The 25,607-nt window shown below is 38.9% G+C and overlaps 1 protein-coding gene across 1 annotated transcript in view; it reads right to left on the reverse strand.

The window, feature by feature from the left end:
- The window catches only part of GPC1 (glypican 1), a 216,636-nt gene extending 194,459 nt beyond the window's left edge, over positions 1 to 22,177 (reverse strand). Inside the window, exon 1 of the mRNA XM_058187154.1 lies at positions 21,094 to 22,177. Coding sequence (XP_058043137.1) covers positions 21,094 to 21,253 — 160 coding nt within the window. The 5' untranslated portion in view covers positions 21,254 to 22,177. The remainder of the gene's footprint in view (positions 1 to 21,093) is intronic.
- Between the last annotated feature and the right edge of the window lie 3,430 nt (positions 22,178 to 25,607).

A 25,607-nucleotide genomic window follows, 5' to 3' on the forward strand; every position in this document is an offset into this window, starting at 1 on the left:
AAATAAATAATTCTTAAGTCAAACTCAGTTCCAGATACATGTAGTTTTCTTGACATGATAAGAGAAAAAAATTGCCTAAACTTTATTCCTCCAAATGTTACCTGAAAATGTCAGGATATTTTTCATAATTGTAGAAAAAGGGCTATTCTAAGGATAAGCAGAACTGGGAACAGCAAAGATATTTCTGTTTTGAGTGGATAGTACCATTTTTGCAGGATAAATCCTGTAAAGATTGAACAGTTGTCCTCATAACTAAACAAGTATAGGTGGAAAGAAAATCATTTTCCCTTCTCCTTGCCCCATATTTACCTTTTTCAACTTACAGAAGGGGATAAAACTGTGATAGAATCACATCATCGAAGTGGTGGGGCTGTACTTTGACCCATTTCCTTCAATTTGTGGGGAGATTGTTGTTTATACAAAATAAATATAATAATCTTCACAGAAGAACAGCACATCAATTTTAAGTCTTAAACTGCTTTAAAAAGCATGGGGACTACTGCAATGGGTGTGGCTATTCACAATTATTCTCATGTATATATTTATACAGGGGCGCGATGGCTCAGCGGTTAAAGACACTGAGCTTGTAAACTGGAAAGCTGTCACCCTGGGTTCGAGACCTGAGTGCCATTCAATGGAGTGAGCTCCCGTTCCTTGGCCCAGCTCCTGCCCCACCTAGCAGTTCAAAAGCATGCAAATGTGAATAGATAAATAGTGGGAAAGTAACAGCATTCTGTGCACCTCTGCTGTATAGCCATGCTGTCCACATAACCATGGAAAATGTCCTTGGCCAAGAAACGGAGACGAGCTCCCTACAGTCAGATACCCGGACAAGTAAGTCTTTACTTACTGTATCTATTAGATTGTAATATGGAAGTGTTATATCAAATATATTATTTTATAAGCAGATCAAATTATTTATAAGCTATTCTAGGTTCCTGAAGTAGCAAAATTATTTCAATTATTTTGTAGAGTGCAAAATTTTACTGAATTTAAAAAAAAAATTATCTGTGTTTTTCTCTATTTAAAAGAGAAAGACAGTATGTCCAGCTTCACATCCATAACTTTTATGTTTATACTAGTTCATAAAAATATGACAGCAAAAACATTTTCAGTACTACTTTTGGAGCAAATATGAATATTTGCTGCTCCAGTGAACAGAAGATACTTTCTCTTTTTTTACCAGAGTTGAGTGATGCAGGGAGCCAGAACATTAATATGCTATTGGTGACATCTTCTTGGAAAAGAATTCAGAATGAATGATTTCCTCTTTGGGGGTTACTTACCTAGTAATTTGAATATGTCACACAGTTGAACTGGCATTGTATCTTCTGCCATTCCAGTATTAAAAGATTAAAGTTAAATATGAACTAGACATGTGGATTAGGGGAAAAAAAGGATGATGGTTTGTACCTTTAACAAGCTCTGCCCATGAATCATCAAGCTTTGAAGGTTGATATAAATAGTATTAATTAATCTTACAATAAATCCCAGTAGGATCAGATCCCTGCTTCCATTTATACCTGTTAACAGTGCTTTGGGTTTACCAATTATTTTACTTGTAAATGTTTCATTTTATCCTCCTAAAAATAAAATCCCATTCTTGAAAGCAGAAAGTATTTTAAAGCAAACAATTCTTTAAAATGACAGGTTCTCGTAACTGGCTATATTCTGAATGCCTCTGCATACAGGTCAGATATTTTCAGACTGCTGCAGTTGAGGGTTCATGGATGCCAATGACAATTATAGAATTGTTCCAAAATGTCATCGGCTCTGGATCTGTTTCACAGAATGATTGAAGTCACAGAATGAGGCATATAATATCCAATGTGTTGTGATTATTAGACCAATATCTGTTATCTTTTTTTCTTTGGGAAGAGTGATGCACCAACTAGAATAGCCTGCTTTCAGACATAAATTGTTCCTTGGAGTTACTAGAGATACTTTCCTTATTGATATAGGTGGTGATCTATCTAAGATCTGGTCACACATTGTAACACAAACCTGACAAATCCTATAGAGATGATACTCCCAAGTGACGTCCTCCATTTGGTGGTGTCAAAATGGAACTAAAGCAATGAAATAGATGGAGTACAAATTAAGGATGACTACAGTAATGCTGAATCTGATGTAATATGAGCGAAAGCTTATCATTATGCCTACTTTTTAATACGCAGAGCAGCAAAGGAGCACATCTACTTCCATTGCATTAACATGGTCACATGCAGCAGAACACTTTAGGAAGTGAAGAGGATATTACATTCTGAGCCTGAATAAAGCTTTAGACCAGTGAAATATCTTCTATTCTATTAAGTTTCTGTTGAAGATCGAAAAATCTGATTTTGAGTCAATAAGTCTATAATGGTTTACATGCTCATCAATGCGGTAATATAGATTATTACAGCGTTTTTCAGTCTTTTTCCACCTATGGCCCCCTTGTTATTCTGACCTTGCCATTCTTCTATGGTTCCCTAAGTTCAGGTTCCATTTCTAGATATAGACTTGAAATAAGAAAGGGTGTTCTCTGGCATCAACAAATCAATATTTGCACTATAATACACTTTAGTTGTCTCTGTCCTCAAAGCATGTCCCATTGAGTCTGTTACATGTTTTCACCTGTGGCTCCACTAAAACATCCTAGAGTAGCGGCTCCCAACCTTTTGGGTACCAGGGACTGGTTCCATGGGAAAAGGTTTTTCCATGAACTGAGGGGGTGTGATTTTGTGTGCTGCTGGCACCCTGTGGATGGGGCTTTGTTGTTTATGCAGCCTAGTTGCTGGCATGCCGCAGACTGGGGATTGGGAACCTCTGCCCTGGAGGGCCCCAAATGAGAACCACTGGCTTATTAAACAATTCTAATATAGTCAAGCTTCCTCTCTTAGTTTTATTTATTTATTTTATTTATTTATTTATTTTGTTACAACGGTATATATAAGCATAAGGATAAGGATGAAGTAACTATACGACATATAAGCATATACATAAGTATAAGCATGAAATAACATACGAATTGGATACAATCAAAGGGAACAGTAGGACAGGAATGGTAGGCACGCTGGTGCTCTTATGCACGCCCCTTACAGACCTCTTAGGAATGGGGTGATGTCAATAGTAGATAGTCTTTGGTTAAAGCTTTGGGGATTTTGGGAAGACACCATAGAGTCAGATATTGCATTCCAGGCATTGTTGTCTTGAACTTGGTTCATAATTGTCTTGAACTTGGTTGAAGCTTCTCTGATACTCAAAAAGCCTGGCTGGTGAGAAATCATGTACTAAGAAGCCACTACAAAAAACTGACTTTGTATGATTGCATACTCTTTTTATATCCAATTCAGTTAAATCCTTCTCCTTCCATTTCTATGCTTCATAAAACCCTGCTTTCTGTTTCTCAGCTTCTGCCCCTGGAAATACTCTAATTCCCAGCATTCTCTCCCCATCCCACACCAATTTAAAGTATACAGTAAAACTATTTTCATCAGATCTTTTTTGATGATCATGCCAATTTTTTTAACTGACAAATATTCAGAATTAATACACATATATGACTCAATACAGAGAAAAATGGATTTTTCTATATAAAAAAGTAATGGCAAAAAGTGCACATGTAGAAAAAACACATATAACAATTGTATATACTCGAAGCATGATATGTATGAATATTTATGGGAACTTTTTCTGGTCAGTTCATAAATAGCAGACTAACCAAGTTTATTTATGGAAAGAAAATCAGCAAAATCAAAACTGACAGTCTCACCTAGATAGAATAAGATAAGACTAATTAGGAGGTAACAATACATTTGCAAAGTCTCTAAAGACCTGATACGAAGAAAAAAAAATCTCTCCAGGAATAATATTTTTAAAAGTCCTTTCCAAAATAAAGTTTAATACAAGAAATCTAATCACAAATTGTTAATGCCTATTTCAGAAACTATTCCTTCCTACATATTAAGCAGAACTGCACTGAACACATCAAGGATCTTGTTTGGATCAGGAAACACAGGCATAAATTTAAATATTGTGTTTCTTCATTAAACTTGGTCTTATCTCTTAACCCCACCCAAACACAAATCAGTTAAATATCTAGTACAATTTTGGATTAGTCAATTATATTAAAATAAACATTTAAATATACTGGCTCAATTGTACAGTATGCTCTATTTCAAAATTCGGTAAAGGAGCATCATTTTTTGCAAACAAAAACATCTGAACCTCCAGTGTTTGTGCAATACAATACAATAAATGGCTGGTTACACATATAACAGTTATCGAACTGTTCCAGTAGATCTGTTTTAAAAATGTCAGCTCCACTGAAAGAGAAAGCAGCTTGCAGTATACCAGTATTTGAGGGGCTGCCACAACGAAACAGGGGTCAACTTATTTTCCAAAGCACCAGAAAGCAAGACAAGAAACAATGGATAGAAATTAATCCAGGGAGAGAAGCAACCTGGAACTAAGAAAACTTCCTAACAGTGTGAACCATTGATCAGTGGAACAGCTTGCTTTCAGAAGTTGTGGGTGCTTCATCACTGGAAGTTTTTAAGAAGCTACTGAAGACTTCCAAGGTCCCTTCCAGCTCTATTCTGACTGTTTGCTTGCTAAAAGTTAATATGGTAAACTTTTACAAGTTCTTTCTTGTTTCTTATCAAAACACAAATACTGTAGAGAAATTTGTTCAGTAAGCCTTGCATAGACACTATCAATGAGACTAACGAATTATGTTGCTGCATTTAAACTATATTATGCAATTCAGTAGCTTTACTTTTAAAATTTTTGCCATCTGTTACTGAAAGCTGCAGCCTACTGACCCAGCCTACTATTCAGTTACTTGTCATGCACAGACAAGCCTTTTAGTGTTCTTAAGGTGTGTTCGCTTTGTACTGACTGAACTTCCAAAGAGCCTGAGGATCACAAGAGAACTTATCTAAGACATTCCAGTAGGGTTAGATTATAACAGTAAGAATCGTGATCACACAAATCCTATTTTAGGAAGGAATACCATAATAAGGTATATTTTCTTTTAAAAAATTACCAACCCATCAGACCAAACATTTACTCATTATTTACTAGAAAAGAAGGAACTCCAAATATAATCTACAAGTGAGAATAATATGACACATTGTTCCGGAAAAGAAAGGAATGACTGAAAAAAAGAAAATGTATTTAATATACTTGATATTTAATTTAGGAAACGTAGTTTACAAATAAGAATTATATGACATATTCTCCTGGAAAAAAATAAGGAATGACTCAACGAAAGGAAATTTAGTCAAAATATTGCTTTACTTTTTTCTTTTTTTAAAAAAAAACCCTGTCTGAAATTTTATTACAATGAAACGTTTTGTTTTCAAAGTATTGCAATTCTGCTGTCAGCTTACACAAAGCATATTCCTCAGCAAAGCCTAGCCATTTCTCACTAATAGAAAACCTGAGATTTCAGAACCAATAAACATTATTATTCTTTATTTCACTATGCATTTCAGGATTGTGCTTGTTTTATTATTATATATTAATTGTACTGACTTACTCAAAATGTTTTTTCTCATTTTAATATACAGCTGCTCTTCAATTTATGACTGTGATTGAGCCCACAATTACAGTCATAAGTTGTGACAATTGTTTAGCAGATCACCACATGACCGTATGCCGATTTTACAACCATTTTACGGCAGACATTAAGTGAAGACAGCACTTATAATGTGAACATTGCAGTTGTAAACTGAACATCACAGCCGTTTAGTGAATGCCACAGTCTTTAAGCAAGACCATTGTTCACTATGGGTTGTTTTTTTTTGCCTGAAACTGGAAATAAATGACAGTTGCCAGCCAAAATGTCATAAATCACAATCACATGACAGTAGGATGCTGCAAACTGCCAGAACTTCAAATCTGGGTTGTAAGTAGATTTTTTGGGTCCACTGTAACATAGCACAGTCACTAAGTGGCCAGTCATGAGTCAAGGACTATCTCTATTGCAATTGGATCTGGAAGACAGGCAGCATGTAGTTTTTATAAGTACTTAAAAGGAATAAAACAATTATCACAGGGTTTATGTGTCCACATCCAATCGGCCAGTGTGCCTTTCTAGGTAGCCAAAAGAGCACCAGCTATATATCAGACAGCAATGAAGCCCACAAAGTACAAAAAATATTTTTTTAGAAATAAATCAGAACAAGCCAATAGGGGTTTAGCATATTCAGGAAATCTAGAAAGTGGATGATGCATTTGGACAATAAACAATAAACCAAGTGAGGATGGAATAAATAGAGAAGTATGGGAACAATGATACTGACTGACTGACTGCTGCAATATGCTTTGTACCTCATAGCAACATCCATCACAGACACAAAACTATGAAAAGTTTATATTTGAGCATAGTTCAGAAAAAATTGGCCCTTATAATCAAAAAAGAAACAAAACAGCATTATGAATGGTTCAGTAACTTGGCTTGATTTTGAGAGTTTAAGAAGAGATAAAATGTAAATGCCTCTAATTTTTTTCAATAACCAGACTACTTATTAATTTTTATTTGTAGACTATATTTGCTAAATTTAAATATCCAGTATATTAAAGACCATAAGTGGTAAGAGCAACCACTAAAAGTAAACTATAGTTCAACCTGTTTAATACGCATTAGAGGGCATCAACATATTATGCAGTGGGTCTGACAGTACCGCACCACTTAATACTTAAGAAATATTAAGAAAATGAATGACAATGTGTTCAGAATGAGAGGGATTAAAAAGAAAGTCATAACTCTTCTATATAAATTGGTATATTAAACACTGAGACAAGATTACCACAACATCATGTATTCATATGATAAAGCATTTAATACAAATCATGCAGGCAAGCACATGATCCTTTATACAGAGAACAGTTTTAGTCAGATGTTAAAGAATTTTATTTTGGTTGAAGTTATTATTTGAAAGGAAACAATAGTATTATTATTAAACTAGTTTAATGCTTAGTTCCCTTCAACAACTCTGGGAGAAATGTGATCCCTACACTTTTCATTACAAAAGAACAAAATAAGTAGCAGGGCAAATCTTCCATTTCCCATTCCTGCAAATAGTAAGGAGTATCATGATCTCTTCCATCTAGGAACTAATTGAAACCAGAGAGGGGTGAAAGTTTTCCAAGAGTACTTTTCAGATTGATTAAATAACATTAAAGGCCATAGCTAAACATGCTGTATGTGAGCAGGGTGAAGAAAGACCACTGTCTGGCCCCCTTTCACACACATTTATTTTAAGGTAAGCACTTCCTAGATTACTGCAAATAGGAAAAACATATATGTGCGTGTGAATCATCTGTACTATCTTATGACAGCATGTATTTGGGTTTAGCTTTGCATGGGTGAGTTTGTTTTAGCCAGCACATTTGGAGTAATCTTTTCTGTAGCAGTCATTGCTTTACACCAATAATTTAAAAGATGTAAGTGAATTTCATAGTTTCCCTGAGAGAACTGCAGTTTCAGCTATTTAAAAGAAGATTTTAAAAAAAGGCTGAAGGCATACGTTTAGATATAGTTTTGGTCTCAAAATTTGAATTAAAAAAAATCATGATCAAATGTTCGTGTTCTTAGAACTCTGAACTACTGTTTTTACGAACTGGGAAAACTTATAAACCCTTCTAGATAAGGGAAGGAATTTTTTTAGTTTGCATTCTAATTTGACCAATTCTTATATTTTTATATATAATTCAGAATAAAATTATATGACAAATTGTTGCATTTTTGCACTTTTGCAACGTAGTTTGAAATTCAAATAATGTACAAAAAATTGCACATTACAAGCAATACATACTAAAATGTGGACCGTGGACAAATACAAAAAACTTGTAAACTGCTGAGAAAAATGGAAATAATGAAATGTTGACAAAGAAAATAGAGCAAAACTAAGCCTGACATGCATCCCTACCCAACTGCTAAAACTTCTGGAATTTGCACAGGTTTCTGATTGATCTGTATATCAGTGATGGGTTTCAAAAATAATTTCCTACCGGTTCTATGGGTGTGGCTTGATGGGTGTGGCATGGCTTGGTGGGCATGGCAGGGGAAGGATACTGTAAAATTTCCATTCCCTCCCCAATCCAGGGGAAGGATACTGCAAAATCCCCATTTCCTCCTGATCAGCTGGGACTCGGGAGGCAGAGAATAGCTGGGGGCGGGGCCAGTCAGAATTTTTATTACCGGTTCTCCAAATTACTCAAAATTTCCACTACTGGCTCTCCAGAACTGGTCAGAACCTGATGAAGCCCACCTCTGCTGCATATGTTTGGGGTTTTTTAATTATAGAAATGCTTTGGACCTGATATGTGCAAAGCAACTATCTACTGTATATGTTTGGAGGGTTTAATTATAGAAATGCTTTGGACCTGACATGAGCAAAGCAACTATTGACTATTAACACCATGCCTCAGAGCAGCATAGAAGTGCTGCTGTGAAATATTGTTCTCGGTTATTTTTGAAGAGTGTAGAAATATGATTTAACAAACACGGCATAAACTTTATATTTATGAAGAGCTATTTGAAATATGTGATACTTTAGTTAAGCATAATTAACATAATTCATTTTATAAAAATAACCCTAGGATGCCAGTTGTCCATGGATAGACATCTGTAGGCGGATAAAAATGACTAATACATCACTCACTTGAAACAATATGGGCATTGTCCTAGTCTTGATGTTTTTACTTCTAAGTAAAACCATAAGAAAATGAAATGAATGGGCATGGGTATTTGTCATGTGCTATACATTTACATTTATAATGACATAGATCTGATTATATGATATCTAAATTCATGCTCAAAAAAACACATTACATATTAATTAGGAGAAAGAAAAGATGGTTGTGGGATAGTTAGCTTGTAATTTACTGATAAATAATATTGACATCTTCTTTATACCACCACTAACAATAAAAAGAGATGATTTAACTCACTGAATTTACACTGACAAAAGATAATGTTGCTTCACATTAATGTGCATAAATTTAATGCAAAAGATCTCTTTAGTATCAAAAATAGTCTTCCAATTCACAGGAGCAGCCTTCCATGCAGCTACACATTGAAGTAAATAAAATACAAGCAAAAATCAAAACAGTTTTCCACTTGGAATAATAAGATCCAAAAACAGCCTGCCTCTCAGCATAAGTCACACTGTGAGTAAGATGGCTGATCTCTAAATCTGATAAATAAATAAGCACTATCGACCCATATTTTAATTTACTTAAGTATGTATTGTGCACAATATCATATGGTTAATACCCAGTTCCACAGTTTGAATAATTTGTGTTCTTAGAATTCTCCAGGAACTACAAAAACCAGCACTGTGCTCATACAGAAGTTTCTTCAAAATCTTTTAAGTATCAAAAAGTAAGAGACAAGAAAAAAGCTTTGAGGCAATCAATATGCTTTGTTAAGGCAAATTTTGCCTCAGAAATGCTCACTTGACTCCAAAGTAGAAACTTCTGTGTTGAGGTCAGTCTAAATTGCTTTGCCTTTATCCTCTCCTGTATCAATGCCTCAGAAGACAAGTAATCTGTAGCCAAATATTATTCTTGTTTTAGTCCACTGGTTCAATAATGTTTATACTTTAAATCTCAGCAGGCACATGTTTGCATCCCGAATCTCAGCAGGTACATCTTATTTTGCAGGGCAGGAAGGAATCAAATGTAAAAAAAAGATGAAGTTTAAACATAAGAACAGAAACATCTCAGATGAATTTCAATATTACACGGTACATGGTCATGGGTACTGAACGATGGTGGAGAAACTGAATTAGTTCCTCCATTCTCCAGCACAAATTGCAACTTATCTAGAATAAATTAAATTAAACATGTATAAAAATAACCCTAGGATGCCAGTTGTCCATGGATAGACATCTGTAGGCGGATAAAAATGACTAATACATCACTCACTTGAAACAATATGGGCATTGTCCTAGTCTTGATGTTTTTACTTCTAAGTAAAACCATAAGAAAATGAAATGAATGGGCATGGGCATTTGTCATGTGCTATACATTTACATTTATAATGACATAGATCTGATTATATGATATCTAAATTCATGCTCAAAAAAACACATTACATATTAATTAGGAGAAAGAAAAGATGGTTGTGGGATAGTTAGCTTGTAATTTACTGATAAATAAATAAGCACTATCGACCCATATTTTAATTTACTTAAGTATGTATTGTGCACAATATCATATGGTTAATACCCAGTTCCACAGTTTGAATAATTTGTGTTCTTAGAATTCTCCAGGAACTACAAAAACCAGCACTGTGCTCATACAGAAGTTTCTTCAAAATCTTTTAAGTATCAAAAAGTAAGAGACAAGAAAAAAGCTTTGAGGCAATCAATATGCTTTGTTAAGGCAAATTTTGCCTCAGAAATGCTCACTTGACTCCAAAGTAGAAACTTCTGTGTTGAGGTCAGTCTAAATTGCTTTGCCTTTATCCTCTCCTGTATCAATGCCTCAGAAGACAAGTAATCTGTAGCCAAATATTATTCTTGTTTTAGTCCACTGGTTCAATAATGTTTATACTTTAAATCTCAGCAGGCACATGTTTGCATCCCGAATCTCAGCAGGTACATCTTATTTTGCAGGGCAGGAAGGAATCAAATGTAAAAAAAAGATGAAGTTTAAACATAAGAACAGAAACATCTCAGATGAATTTCAATATTACACGGTACATGGTCATGGGTACTGAACGATGGTGGAGAAACTGAATTAGTTCCTCCATTCTCCAGCACAAATTGCAACTTATCTAGAATAAATTAAATTAAACATTAAATTCTAGCTGTATGAGTTTCAAAATTAAACATTAAATTCTAGCTGTATGAGTTTCAAAATTAAACATTAAATTCTAGCTGTATGAGTTTCAAAATTAAACATTAAATTCTAGCTGTATGAGTTTCAAAATTAAACATTAAATTCTAGCTGTATGAGTTTCAAAATTAAACATTAAATTCTAGCTGTATGAGTTTCAAAATTAAACATGTATAAAAATAAAATTGAAAGAGTGATTTTTGCCCAATTAATATATGTGCACTCAGTATTTTGCAACTTTATTTTCAAATATGGCCATAGAATTTTGGGGAAAGCCCACTCTCCATCTTAATTCAGTCCCAGAATTCATTTTTGACATTCTTTTTATTTAATATTGAAATTGTATTTGCAGCACTCAGATGCATTACAGTAGCTCGGTATTTAAAGGCATTTTGCTGCTGATTCCTATGTTACATCATGTAGAATACTTCTCTTACCTGCAAGTTCCTCTTTGACTCTAAAACTTTGTTATGAGCAAAACAAAACCCAAAAAAACAACTCAGTTCATCTAAAAGGTAGGATAACCACTTAAATAGTGAAGCATAAATTAATTCCCTCAACACTGTCAAACTATTTACTAAATCTGCACTACTATTAATCTTCCTATCGTTCCCATCACCAATCTCTTTCCACTTATGACTATATGACTGTAACTTTGTTGCTGGCAATCCTTATGATTTATATTGATATATTGACCATCATTTGTGTTGTAAATGTTGTACCTTGATGAGCGTATCTTTTCTTTTATGTACACTGAGAGCATATGCATCAAGACAAATTCCTTGTGTGTCCAATCACACTTGGCCAATAAAAAATTCTATTCTATCCTATTGTCAATACTGTATAAACATTGCCTGTGTAACCATTTTTGTTGAGTCTTTTTGACTCTTGGTTACTGTCTAGACCAGGGTGTCAAACTCGACCTCGGGGGCCAGGTGGGTGTGGCCAGTGTGTGACACATCCAGACCGTGAGTTTGATAGCCCTGACCTAGACAGTCCCTGCAGTTTTGTTGACAAGATTTTGGAAGGGTCCTGCTACTACCCCCCTTCTAGAGCTAAGAGAAACTAACTGATCCAAGGACATCCAACTGGCTTTGTGCCTAAGGTAAGACTAGAACTAACAGTCTCGTGGTTTCTAGAGTGGTGCCTTTAACCTCAGTCTAATTCTTTTTGAATCCATTTTTACTTTTACTAAAATAAGATAGTATGTTTTTGTAAAAATCATCACATCCTTCAGGGCCAACCCTTAAATTTGTTTGAATAAAGCCACAGAATTTGCAGTAGAAGAAAGGCAAGCATTTGATTTTATTCAATCACATCTTATAAAGAAATTCTACTGGTACAACTGTTGATGTTCTCTTCTTGCTTTACTGTTTGAACAAAAGTAGCTTGAGTGTCCGAATTGCAGCTTGATAATCCAATCTGTACACCAAGGTGTCAAACTCGACCTCGGGGGCCAGGTGGGTGTGGCCAGGTCAACATCACTTGTGTTGGGGCGCTGTGGTTGCCTGAGCGCTTTGCCAGTGAAATTGGAGCTTGGGAGGGCCGCGTGCCACAGGGTTGGTCATTTTACTGTTTCAGGGCAGCCCCATGGGCAAGATCTAGTATCCAGTGGGCGCATCCGCCCACGAGCCTTGAGTTTGATAGCCCTGACCTAGACAGTCCCTGCAGTTTTGTTGACAAGATTTTGGAAGGGTTCTGCTACTACCTCCCTTCTAGAGCTAAGAGAAACTAACTGATCCAAGGACATCCAACTGGCTTTGTGCCTAAGGTAAGACTAGAACTAACAGTCTCCTGGTTTCTAGAGTGGTGCCTTTAACCTCAGTCTAATTCTTTTTGAATCCATTTTTACTTTTACTAAAATAAGATAGTATGTTTTTGTAAAAAAAATCATCACATCCTTCAGGGCCAACCCTTAAATTTGTTTGAATAAAGCCACAGAATTTGCAGTAGAAGAAAGGCAAGCATTTGATTTTATTCAATCACATCTTATAAAGAAATTCTACTGGTACAACTGTTGATGTTCTCTTCTTGCTTTACTGTTTGAACAAAAGTAGCTTGAGTGTCCGAATTGCAGCTTGATAATCCAATCTGTACACCAAGGTGTCAAACTCGACCTCGGGCAGGAGGAGTCGGGCTCGCTCCGTGGCGGTGGCGGCGCGGCGGCGGGCGCCACCGCCACAGAGCGAGCCCGACTCCTCCTGCCCGAATCGCGCCGCGGCGAAAGTGCTGATGGGGAGCTGCCGAGTCCGCCTGAGCTTGGCGGCTGCTAGAGCGAGCCCGGCTGGGCTGCAACCCCGCCGCCGCTTCCTCAGCCTCCCGGGCTCGCGCTCTAGCAGCCGCCAAGCTCAGGCGGACTCGGCAGCTCCCCATCAGCACTCGCCGCAGGCGCGATTCGGGCAGGAGGTCGGGCTCGCTCTGTGGCGGTGGCGCCCGCCTCCGCCGCCGCCGCCACCGCCACGGAGCGAGCCCGACCTCCTGCCCGAATCGCGCGGCGAGTGCTGATGGGGAGCTGCCGAGTCCGCCTGAGCTTGGCGGCTGCTAGAGCGAGCCCCGGGAGGCTGAGGAAGCGCGGCGGCGGCGGGGTTGCAGCCCAGCCGGCTCGCACAGCATGGGTAAGGCGAGAGGAAGGAGCCTTCGCTCCATTACTCGATGGAATGACCTTTCTTCTGGCCTTTGGGGTGGCTCGCGCGGCGAGTTTGCGGTCGGGAAACCTCCTCCTCAGCCGAGAAGGACTGCACCGCCAGGGCTTCCCGCGCCAATGCATGGCCTGGCGGGAGTTACTGCGGCTCAGCCGGCTCCCGCCCCAACTGGTGGTGTTAGCAGCCGCTTTTGCTTTCTAGCAAAAGGTCGCCGCCAAAACTCCTCGCCTTCTCCTGGGAAGGGCTGGATGGCTAGCCGGAAGGGTTGAATAAGCAAGCCAACCTCCTCCCTCCCTCCCTCCTCTCCCCATAGCGAAAGAGCGTTTTCCGTTGGAAGAGAGAGAGAGAGAAAGGAGGGCCGTTCCTCCCTTCTTTCATTCTTTCTTCTCCTCCGTGCTTCAGAAGCTGGGCGTGTGTGCGCGCCTAGTCCCCTTCTGTTCCGTGGCGCTGGAAGAGAGAGAGAGAGAAAGGAGGGGCCGTTCCTCCCCTTCTTTCATTCTTTCTTCTCCCTCCGTGCTTCAGAAGCTGGGCGTGTGTGTGCGCGCCCTAGTCCCCTTCTGTTCGGCGGCGCTGGGAGGGAGGGAGAGAGAGAAAGGGGGGGCCGTTCCTCCCCTTCTTTCATTCTTTCTTCTCCCTCCGTGCTTCACCGTGCTGGGCGACCTGGAGCAGCTGCTCTTCAGCCAGATGCTCGGTGAGTCAGCCCGTCCCCTTCCTTCCGTGGGGTCTGCCTTGCTGGTGAAGGTTATTGGGGCTTTTGAGCAAGGGAGGAGGAACGCGAGCACCGCCTTTCGCGCTGGCATTCCGGGATTTCCCTTTGTTTAGAGCTGGGAATCCTCCTTCCCCCTTTTGCACTCCCTCCCTCCCTCCCTCTCTCTCTCTCTCTCTCTCTCTCACACACACACACACACACACACAGACTTCTAAAGTCGATTGGCACAATGCTAAGCAAACACAGCAGTGGGTCAAGGGTGAAGGGCTAGGAACCTGGCAGGTGAAAGGTTGAGCGACATGAAAGGCAAAGACCACAATTGTTTTAAGAAAGAAGCTTTAGCAGGGAGGGGGGGATGGGAGGGTGTTTTAAGTTTTGGCAAACAGCCAGGCCAACTGTATTGGAGAAGGTCACACAACTGGCCTTAACATTTTAGCTGCTGTCTTTTCCTCACACTTGGTTATGAGCAAAACAAAACCCAAAAAAACAACTCAGTTCATCTAAAAGGTAGGATAACCACTTAAATAGTGAAGCATAAATTAATTCCCTCAACACTGTCAAACTATTTACTAAATCTGCACTACTATTAATCTTCCTATCGTTCCCATCACCAATCTCTTTCCACTTATGACTATATGACTGTAACTTTGTTGCTGGCAATCCTTATGATTTATATTGATATATTGACCATCATTTGTGTTGTAAATGTTGTACCTTGATGAGCGTATCTTTTCTTTTATGTACACTGAGAGCATATGCATCAAGACAAATTCCTTGTGTGTCCAATCACACTTGGCCAATAAAAAATTCTATTCTATCCTATTGTCAATACTGTATAAACATTGCCTGTGTAACCATTTTTGTTGAGTCTTTTTGACTCTTGGTTACTGTCTAGACCAGGGTGTCAAACTCGCGGCATCACATTGTCGTCACATGATGTATCGTAACTTTTTCCTCCTTTGCTAAACTGGGGATGGGTGTGGCCAGTGTGTGACACATCCAGACCGTGAGTTTGATAGCCCTGACCTAGACAGTCCCTGCAGTTTTGTTGACAAGATTTTGGAAGGGTTCTGCTACTACCTCCCTTCTAGAGCTAAGAGAAACTAACTGATCCAAGGACATCCAACTGGCTTTGTGCCTAAGGTAAGACTAGAACTAACAGTCTCCTGGTTTCTAGAGTGGTGCCTTTAACCTCAGTCTAATTCTTTTTGAATCCATTTTTACTTTTACTAAAATAAGATAGTATGTTTTTGTAAAAAAAATCATCACATCCTTCAGGGCCAACCCTTAAATTTGTTTGAATAAAGCCACAGAATTTGCAGTAGAAGAAAGGCAAGCATTTGATTTTATTCAATCACATCTTATAAAGAAATTGACGAAAATAAAGAGAAAAAAATTAGATAAGAAACTGTATCTTATCTTAAATAAATAAATTTGAATAATAAAATTAATATTTATTAATTAATAAATAAATAAAGTCCATTAAATACCAAAAAAAGTGATTAGATACTTACCTGCTTTATCATTTGGCCTCCAGCAGCAGCAAATCAGCCATTATTTCATAACCATAATAAAATAGATCACCACCTTATTACATTAATTGTAATTATTTTTTTTTCATTTTCTATCAGTTCCTTAGTCAGGCTTTCTCTTTGGCTTATAACTTAACTAAAAGCACAATTTAGAAAGAACTCGGACTTTAAAAGAAATTCTACTGGTACAACTGTTGATGTTCTCTTCTTGCTTTACTGTTTGAACAAAAGTAGCTTGAGTGTCCGAATTGCAGCTTGATAATCCAATCTGTACACCAAAGGTGTCAAACTCGACCTCGGGGGGCCAGGTGGGTGTGGCCAGGTCAACATCACTTGTGTTGGGGGCGCTGTGGTTGCCTGAGCGCTTTGCCAGTGAAATTGGAGCTTGGGAGGGCCGCGTGCCACAGGGTTGGTCATTTTACTGTTTCCAGGGCAGCCCCATGGGCAAGATCTAAGTATCCAGTGGGCCGCATCTGGCCCACGAGCCTTGAGTTTGATATTCCTGCTGTATACCATAACTAGAGGTATAGTACCTCTCTACATATTCTGTACCAATTCAGTTGAAATCAAAGTAAAAAATGTTCATATATCATCACATTCAATTACCAGGCAACTGAAAAAATAGAAGAATAAACAGAACAGGAGGAGCTCTTAATTATCAATGTATTTGTACAGTGGCAATCTACTGCCAATTCTTTCTCTATATAAATACTGGAGTTGGGTAGCAGAAAACAAACAAACTGATAATAGTATCTCCATGGGGTGTCTAATTATAAGTTGAGGCATGAAGTAAGAAACATCACTATATTTGGGACCTAAAGAATAGTTTGTCTAGAGCTCCAATAAAGGAAGAAGTAATATTTGCAAAATGTCCACTAATATGAAAAGAAACTATATCAGTAGAGAAAGATTTACAGGAAAGGCAGAAGAATATGAAGGGTGACTCTGTAAGTAACAAATAAGTTCAAAATTAAGGAAACAGAATTGATTGTGACGAGAGCTCTTTGTAACATAAGGGTATTTACTTGTAGGTTTTCCTGTTATGAACATTAGCAATTCCCATTATAAAATCCATAACAATTCCCTCACTATCTAAATCACAGGCTCTAGAAAAACATGGCAAAACCTGTGTTAATACTAAACTGATATTAGCACAACACAAATATGTCTTTCTACAGTCTTTATTCTTACCCAAATCAAGGCTCATGGACCACATGAGGTTCTGGACAGCTAGTAGCGCAGCCACACAAGATCATAAACTTTTGTATCTTGATGAAGATAATGTTGTATCTTGATGAACGTATCTTTCTTTTATGTACACTGAGAGCATATGCACCAAGACAAATTCCTTGTGTGTCCAATCACACTTGGCCAATAAAAATTCTATTCTATTCTATTCTATTTTAACATTATTGTATGATTTATATGCATTAACTATATTATATATTTTATATGCAGCCCAGGACAATTCCTCTTTATTCAATGCAAGCCAAAAGGTTGGACATCCATGTTCTTACCAATTTGAATGACAACCACCAACCAGCTACTTGAAAAATTCTCTTTTAAGCACATAGCTGACAGTGCTATAAGCAGATGGTTTATTGCAAAGCATAATTCCATTCTTTTTTTTTCTGCTTCATTCCCATTATGTTTGTCTTTTTCTGTGCCTTCAATTAGTCTGATATTTGAACCAGAATGCTTATAGCCAGAGATTCAAGGACATATCTCTGATAAGATACTTATGTTGCTGGTATACCTTAGATACCAATTATGCTCTCCTGCCTTAATGTTCCACTGGACTGAGAGCCATTTGTATCTCAGTGGAGGTAATGGTTGGCACCTCTGTTATTCTGTTATTTATTGTAATGAACTAACCTAGTCTCAGACACTTTGCTTTTGAACATGCCAGATCTTGTCAGGGGGCCTATGCACAACCTAAAAGTATATTTACAAACAATGCTGGTGGAGGCTGTAGTCCTGTAGCATGTCATTTCCCATTGTTAAAAATGGATTTTTTAACATTAAAATGAGGTGAATAGGGTAAATTTTTGGATGTCCAAGGGGCTATATTAGTTATTCTGCCTTAATATGTTATGTACATATAATGTATATTCTGTTTACATTTTTCAGACTCAGGTTATGAATTATGATGGCTTCAAAGGCTTTTAAAGTAGAAGGAAAAGCAGGATTAAATACAAGCATAAGCAGAGTTCACCTCTAGATAAGGTTCCCTTCCATTAACTCTCCTGCTTTCTCCAGTTGCTGGCAATCTTTCTCATGTCTCTCTTTCAGTGCTATAATTTTTACCATGGCAATGTCCCAAGTAAACAAGCTCAACATTACTTTTTCCAAGCACCCCAGGCATTAAGCCTTTATCTCTTTTCTTTTTCTCAGAGTAATCAACTAAGTAGAGGTTGAGTTTCTGACAGCTGGGAATGTCATCAGGCATATAGAGGTTAATTTCACCAGTGTAATATAGAGGACCAATACACTAGTTAAGACTTCGGACTTATACATTGATGGGTGACTTTGAACCAAACGTACTCTCTTAACATAAGACTTTTTTGAGTGAATAAAATCATAAAAGATCTGAATTTATTTATTTGTTTGCTTGTTTGTTAATTAAATTTATTTGCCACCCATCTTCCTATTGAAGTGACTTTGGATGGCTTATTCCTATATGTTGCCAGCAACTATGTGAGGAAGGACATAGTGTAAATCAATCAAACTGATGTAGGCTATAGATAAGCCACACTATTTCATAGTTTTGGTGGTGGTGGTAGTGAATGGTTTGGTTTGCTGAGTCCAGAATGAATCCAGCTAAAGAGGGGTAGTCACAAACCTCTAGACATCTTTCTGTATTTTAAAGGTCTTAAGTTCAAAAGACCTGGATTTACACCCGTATATCGATTGCAGTCTCTCTTAAGTTTAAAACCAAATCCAGAGTCAGAAAAATTATGACTGTTTTAAATATTATTATTCATTATAGAGTCAATCTGCTAGCAAAAACTGGTATAGTCATATTAATTCTGTTTGGATCACTATTCTATTATGTTATTATATTTATGTATTGTGATTTTGTAGTCTTTCTCTTGGTTTCTGTTGAATTTAATCTAAGCCACCCTGAATCACTTTGACAGCCATACAACTTTTTCAAATAAATAAATAAATAGGAACCCTCTCACTAAATAGGAAAGACATAGTGATAAGTGAAGCATCCAAATGTTTTCTCTTAACACTACCAACATATCAGCAACCCAACCTTTTTTAAATCAAATAAATGAATTCAATTTTTAGTTAGAGGTTTTGTTTCTGATTTTTGTCAGTCTGAATATAGCCAAGAAACAAAAGATACTATTTTAACTATCGGAAGTTGTACTTATTCCATGTGGGCAGCTGCAGGGCAGAGAAGCCTATCCTAAGCATGTTTACTTTACTACAGACTTTTAAACAACTTTTTCCCAAACATTTCTGCACAAGATTACAATTTCATACAGCAACTAATATCCTCACTGCAGAAAGTTAAAAAGAAAAGTCAGCATTTATTCAAGTGTCCTATAAGAGCTTTATTCCTTATACCCGTGATGATGAACCTATGGCACGCCAGCAGGAAGTACCGGAAGGTTCGCCAACACTGCCTTATACAATACTTAAGAATATTTCAGAACTGAAGAAATCCAGTATTACAGTAGATGAGGATGCATCAGACAACTGAAATCATTCTGTAGGGGGCAGTTGAGTCCAATATGAGAAGCAAACATTCCTTTAGATTTAGAATTTCAGTTTTATATGAATCTAAGCTCAAACAACTGAAGATGCATTACTAATCTACTAGCTGGCACTCAATGCCTAAAAACTGTAGCAATCAAAAATGACCCACTATATTATAATTTATTTAGAACTAAGTGTCACAGAAATGTATTTCTATGCAAACAATGTAAAATTGACTGAGAAGCAGAATTTGAAAGATCAATGTCATCCTTACTCTGAAGTAATCTGCTGTCGAGTTTCAATAAAAAAAGTTTTTAGATGCCAGCATGAACATATGATTTTTTTTAGATTTATAAATTTCTATAGTATGCGAACTACAAAAAAAGGAAAGTTGCAGAAAGAAAGCAAGTTTGTCAAATTATATTATTCAATAAGCTTGAAGACGGAGTTCTTGCTAACTTCAACTACAGATTTCAAACAACCTAGTATTTATGTGTCTTTTGTCAGCTGGTCTTTAATCTTCTCCAACCGGGATAAAACATACCATCTCTTATTACCTTATGGCATTCTCTAACTTTGCAACCAATCACAACTTTTCTCAGTATCCTCTACTAGACTCATGACTCAAATTTTCTCAAGCATTATAGCCACATGCTATGAACAGAGTTTTATTTATAAATCAGCAAATCACATCCCTCCCCCCAATATAATGCAGCAAAGAGTGGGAGGAGAATGGGAAGAAATAAGAAAATCTCTTCCTGGTAAATATAATTCAAAGTATATATTTTTGAGACAGAAGCAGTCTTAAATGTGAGCAAAAGTCACAGTTTTAAAAGAAACGTTTGACACAGGCGTTTTCACAGAGATTCCAGTCTTGGCTTCAAAGCTGGTTTAGGAAGAACAGACTATCCACATATTAAACTTCCTGGCAGTCCAGACTATTTAGAACCGCTTTTAGTACCTTCCCTGATCCTGGGGAAGGTTGGTGGTTGTAACCCTGCAGTTTCAGAAAGTTAACAGAGTACTGCCAAAAGTGGGTTTAATAAAAAGGAAAAAAAGCATTGCCCAATAAAGTGGGAGATGGTGTGTGAAGTTCCTCCATCCTTTCCAGAGCCAAGCTATTGCTAGAGGCGTTAACATTAAAAAAAAAAAGAAGGACCCAAACTGGTTAGAATAGCATCTATGCACTACAATCAGCCCTCTTTATTTAAAACCCTAGGGAATGTAAAGATCCAAACCGGACCTCTTAAATGAACTCGAGACTGTTCGTGGCTTAAGCTCGTAAAAATACCCGGGACATTCTTCAAGTCACATCTAAAAGCTTGATTCCTCATCCCAGCGGGGCTTGCATTTTATTCAGGGGAAACAAGCACTTGGCCCAAGCACGAAGACTTTTCTTCTCCATTAGCGAAGGCTCAGCTGCTGGGATCGATTTGCTCTCATTCCCCCCTCCCCATTTTCTTTTCAAGTAGGCTTCCCGACCCCTCAATCCGCCTGCCTGAATCCGGCACCCCAGGACCATCTTAGTCTCTCTTCAGGCTATTGGAAGTGGGCGGCAGGCTTTCCAGTTAAAGCGGCTAGAAAATCCCTTTGTTCGCCTTGCAGAAGCCGGGCGGGGGCGGAGGGGAGAAGGAGAACGGCGCAAAAAAGGCAGCTTACTCACCGGAGATCTCCGCCTGGGGAACCACGTTCGGACTGAATCCTTTCGCTCCATAGAGTTGCCGGAGCTCAGAGCAGCTCCTCGCCTTGTTGCCACCTTCACTCCTGGCCGAACAGGTCGCGGCGACACACAGTAGCCAAAATCCCTCCGGGAAGAAACGCATCCTGCCGCGCGCCCCAATCCCTCGTCTAAAAGGAACCTGCAGCCGCCGCGGGAGGAAACAAATAATAATAATAGAGGAGCAGCGTCCCGCCGGTCTCCGCGTGCCGCTCGGTACTCTCTTTTCAAGAGCTCTTGCTGGTGGCGGGGAGGTGATCGCTCAACCCCTCCTTCCGCTGGGCATCCCTCCCTTCGGATGCCTTCCTTTTTCTCCCCCGCTGGCAACAAGCAAACCCTTCAGGGGGAGGCGGCGAACAATACAATCACAGCGCGCAGCGCACAAGGTGGCCAAGTCAGCGGTGGGGGTCAGGCCACTTCCAGACAGGGAAGAGGCGGCCAAGGGGCGCGCTTTCCAAAGCGAAGAGGTGAAAGGTGGGAAGAGGCTGAACTTCGATATAATAATGCACAACGGCCACTCTCAAAAAGCAGATCCCGGCGAAGGAAATTCTCGCGTGCCGGCTCCGGAGATCGACTCCAAAAACAAATGGAGAAAGAGGGAGGTTGCATAGGAAAACCAAAAAAACCAAACGGAGCTTTTGTATACAATGTGTGATTATTGTTATTTTTTTTATAAAAAAAGTCCTTTGGTTTTGGCTTTGGTTTGAAGAAAAAAAAAAGCACAGTTAAAGGAGACGTTTCATCTTTCAGCTCTTGCCCAGAAGTGTGGAGAAACCAAAGGATGCTAATAAAGGTGGGGAAATGGTTCTAAGTCTGGGAGGGAAGTTTGAGCGCGGAAAACGATGAAGGAGGAGAAGCGGCACTAGGCGCTCTTCCCCAACCGGACTAAGCGCAGGTCTCCCAGGCAGGAGTGAATAGCGCGCCCGCGCGCGCGCGCCTGGATGACTCCGCTGCACCCGCGGACGGTGGCGGCGGCACGAAACAGCAGCACCAGCAGCCAGCACCACCTGCAAACGCAGCCAGAACCAGAAAGAGGCGTCTCCACAAAAAGGCAAGGCTTCCCCGCCGGACGTGACATCACACCCAAAGACGGCCAATCCGAAAAGAGCGTGTTTTTTTTGCCCAGCGATCCCGCCGAAGCCCCACCCCTTTCTTCAACAGCACACACAGATGTGGGATGCTTCCCCCCCCCCAATATAACTGCTGCTGGTGATCCCGGCTTCTTGTTGGGATCGCCGTGCCAAAACCTCCTGAACTGAACCGAGAAGCGGTTTGTCTTGAGCAGAAATCAGAGCACGGTGGCGTTAAAAGCAAGGCAAGCACGGAGAGAAGGAAGCGTATTTTGTGCACCCCGCCTCCCAGACACACGTACACACCCAACGCGCGTTATTGCTGAACAAGTTATGAGGTTATTTAGTATGCAGAAACGGAGACGAGGCATCCTTTGGACACCTATTGAAAGAACGTGGCAAGCATCTGTTTGCTCACGGCTCCGACGAGCTATCGGAGAAAATAACCCTAACACGACGGAGGCGACCGTGGGTTCTTCTGATCTGGATTATAATCCCCAAATCCCTTTTTCCATTGACAATTGTGTGGAACTGATCAGATGTCAAAGCCCAGCAATCTCCGAAAAAGACCCCTGATTGCCAGCGTAGAAATGGATTAGGTGGCCGCCGGGTGTGCTGGGAGAGCCAAAACTGAACCTTTAGTCAATAGGTTTAAATAGCGCGGTGCTCGTGTTAAATGATATCCTGCCTGTAATCCCGCCCATCCACCGCTGCAGCCGCGAGCTGTTTTGATCTGCGCTAGTTCATCTCGCGCAGGTGAAGACGGGCGAACCTTTCGCGGCCAGTAGGACAAGCGAAGAGGTGAATAAAGGCAAAGCACTTGCTCTATTGTTTCGGCCTCGCCTCTCTAAGTGCGCTTGATTGACTGGTGCGGGACTCCAGTCCGGAGCCTCTCGGATTTCGTTCAGGAGCTGCTAAAATGATTAGTATTGACCGAACATACCGCACTTATCAGCCATGGTTTCCAGAAAGGAATACAAATAGCATTTATCAGAAATCTCTCACTTCAATAAGGGACTAAAACTGGGGATGTCGGGTGGGGAGGCGGGAAAAAAGCATCTTCCCTTCCTTTCCCAAGATAATTGTTCCACAAAGCCCCAATAGGTTCCAGCTCAAGTATAAAACGATCGCTCAACACACAATCATTTATCTGAAGTGGTGTAGGGTTTCCTGCCTAAGCATGGGGTGGGACTAGAAGACCTCCAAGGTCCCTCCCAACTCTGTTATTCTATTTCTACTCTTGCTGGATATTAATCATCAGGGTAGAGGACAAGAGCAGCCTGTGTCTTGCCCAGTTTGCATAAAAAAAAGGTAGTGCTAGTGGTCACAGAATAGGGGTTTTTTATTGTGTATTTCCCCCCCACCCCCCACCCCCCAAAAAAAGGTGATCAGCAAGTGCTTGACATTTCTGTGGGTAGTTAGAAAACACAAAATGAAATTATTCACTAAAAGATAATTCTGGGTTATGACTGGAACACAAGGGCTACACCTTGTCAAGATATTTGACAAAAGCCTTAGAGCATAGTGAGGCTTTCTTCAAGGAGGAAAAGTTCCCAACCTCAAGAGAAATTTCTCTGGGCCAGTAGTCATATTCCTCTGTGAAAAGAATCAGTCTAACAGGTTTCCCATCCCTTCAGGAGGACAGAAAGAAAGGAACTCAGTGTTTCTAGAGGGAAATGCTGAACAATTGCTTTTTGTCTGGCTTTCCAGTGCTGGGATATTCTGATGAGGAGGCTTTTATTTGGACCAGGCTGTACCACTTTGAGGGCTGAATGCTGCACTTGACCCTTGCCATGCCAGAGATTCAAATGGATGGGACCATGATAAAAACTAAATTTGATATAATTTAAATTGGTTAAATACTCAGGTTATTACTGTGCATTTAATAGTTCTCTATTTGTATCATAGTAAAACTGGCAACTCTGAAGGGCACTGAATCCTTATCCAGTGCCTTATAGTCTCCATTCTTGATTAGACTAGAACCGCATGTGAGAATCCTGAAATAAACTTTTCTTCATCCAATGTCTTTTGATTATGCTGGTTGGAAATTAGGAAAGTTATAGTCCCAAATGCTGGGAATATCAGGGTAAAGAAGACTGCCTAAAATAAGATTTTTGACAACACATTTTTGCCTAAGCCATTATTGCATTCTGAATGATCAGAGACATATTCTTGCTAAATTCTGAAAGCACACACATTTCACATAAAAGTATGGCATTGACATTGTTCATTAATTCCTTTCTCTATTTGTGGATTTATAGTCACCATTCTACTAATGTTCAAGGCAGTTCTTTCATTATATTCTTTTTTCACACTGTAAAGTGTGAAATCTTTTGAGAGCTAATTCTTGGAACATCAACACATTGAACAAAGGATTTGGGTAATCAGCACTGAAAAAGAAATAACTCCTAATTTGCAGATAAGAATAGCCTGCAGTCTTCCACCAGCCAAAGTCGTTTCTGAAGAAGAAACCTAAAGTATAAGAGAGAAGAATGAAACAGAACATATATAAGTAATATATAACAGAAAATGCAAAAGAAAATAAAGCCAGTGATAGAAAATAAGAATTCTTCCAGCATAAAGACCACTGCCTCACAGCAATAAAACTAACTAACTAAATACCACTGTTTTTCAGTCACCAAGATAAAATTCTGTCTTCAGAACTGCTGATTCAAGTATTAGAATATTCCAGGGTGGTAGAGAATGTTCTTGGTACAAAATAAGAATGTGAAGAAAAAGAGGAGAGCACAAAGAAATTTCTTTTCTATTCCAACCTGAAGAACTTTGAATGTTTGAAAGGAAGAACAAAAGATATAGAAATATATCAAAAGAAAATCTTGCATCTGTATTGCTTCTGAACATGATACTGTACTTCCAAGTTCCTAGTTTGTTTGAAAGTCAGAATATCCATCTTAATATACTGAAAATGAACCTACATTTTTATAGAATTTTCATCTAAAGTAAGCATGGACCTATCTTATGTTGTATCATCATCAAGATCATTCTTACCAATTCAGAGCTCCACTTTTCCACAAAGCACAGTAATGATAACTGATGCATGTTATAATTTATATCAACCAAGTTGTATAACCATGTCTTTTGTGCTAATTTATCTATTTTGCCTTAATTTACTTACATTTTTACTAAAATTGATGGAAATTGTTCCCAGACACTTCTGGTTCAGATGGCAATCAACATGACTGACATCAGAAATTTCTAGAGAGTATGGGAAAGATTAAAATTATTCTACCCATAATAGAATAGAATAGAATTTTTTATTGGCCAAGTGTGATTGGACACACAAGGAATTTTTCTTGGTGCATATGCTCTCAGTGTACATAAAAGAAAAGATACGTTTATCAAGAATCATAAGGTACAACACTTAATGAT

This window comes from Ahaetulla prasina, chromosome 6 (assembly GCF_028640845.1).
Source record: "Ahaetulla prasina isolate Xishuangbanna chromosome 6, ASM2864084v1, whole genome shotgun sequence".
In the NCBI taxonomy this organism is placed as follows: domain Eukaryota; kingdom Metazoa; phylum Chordata; class Lepidosauria; order Squamata; family Colubridae; genus Ahaetulla; species Ahaetulla prasina.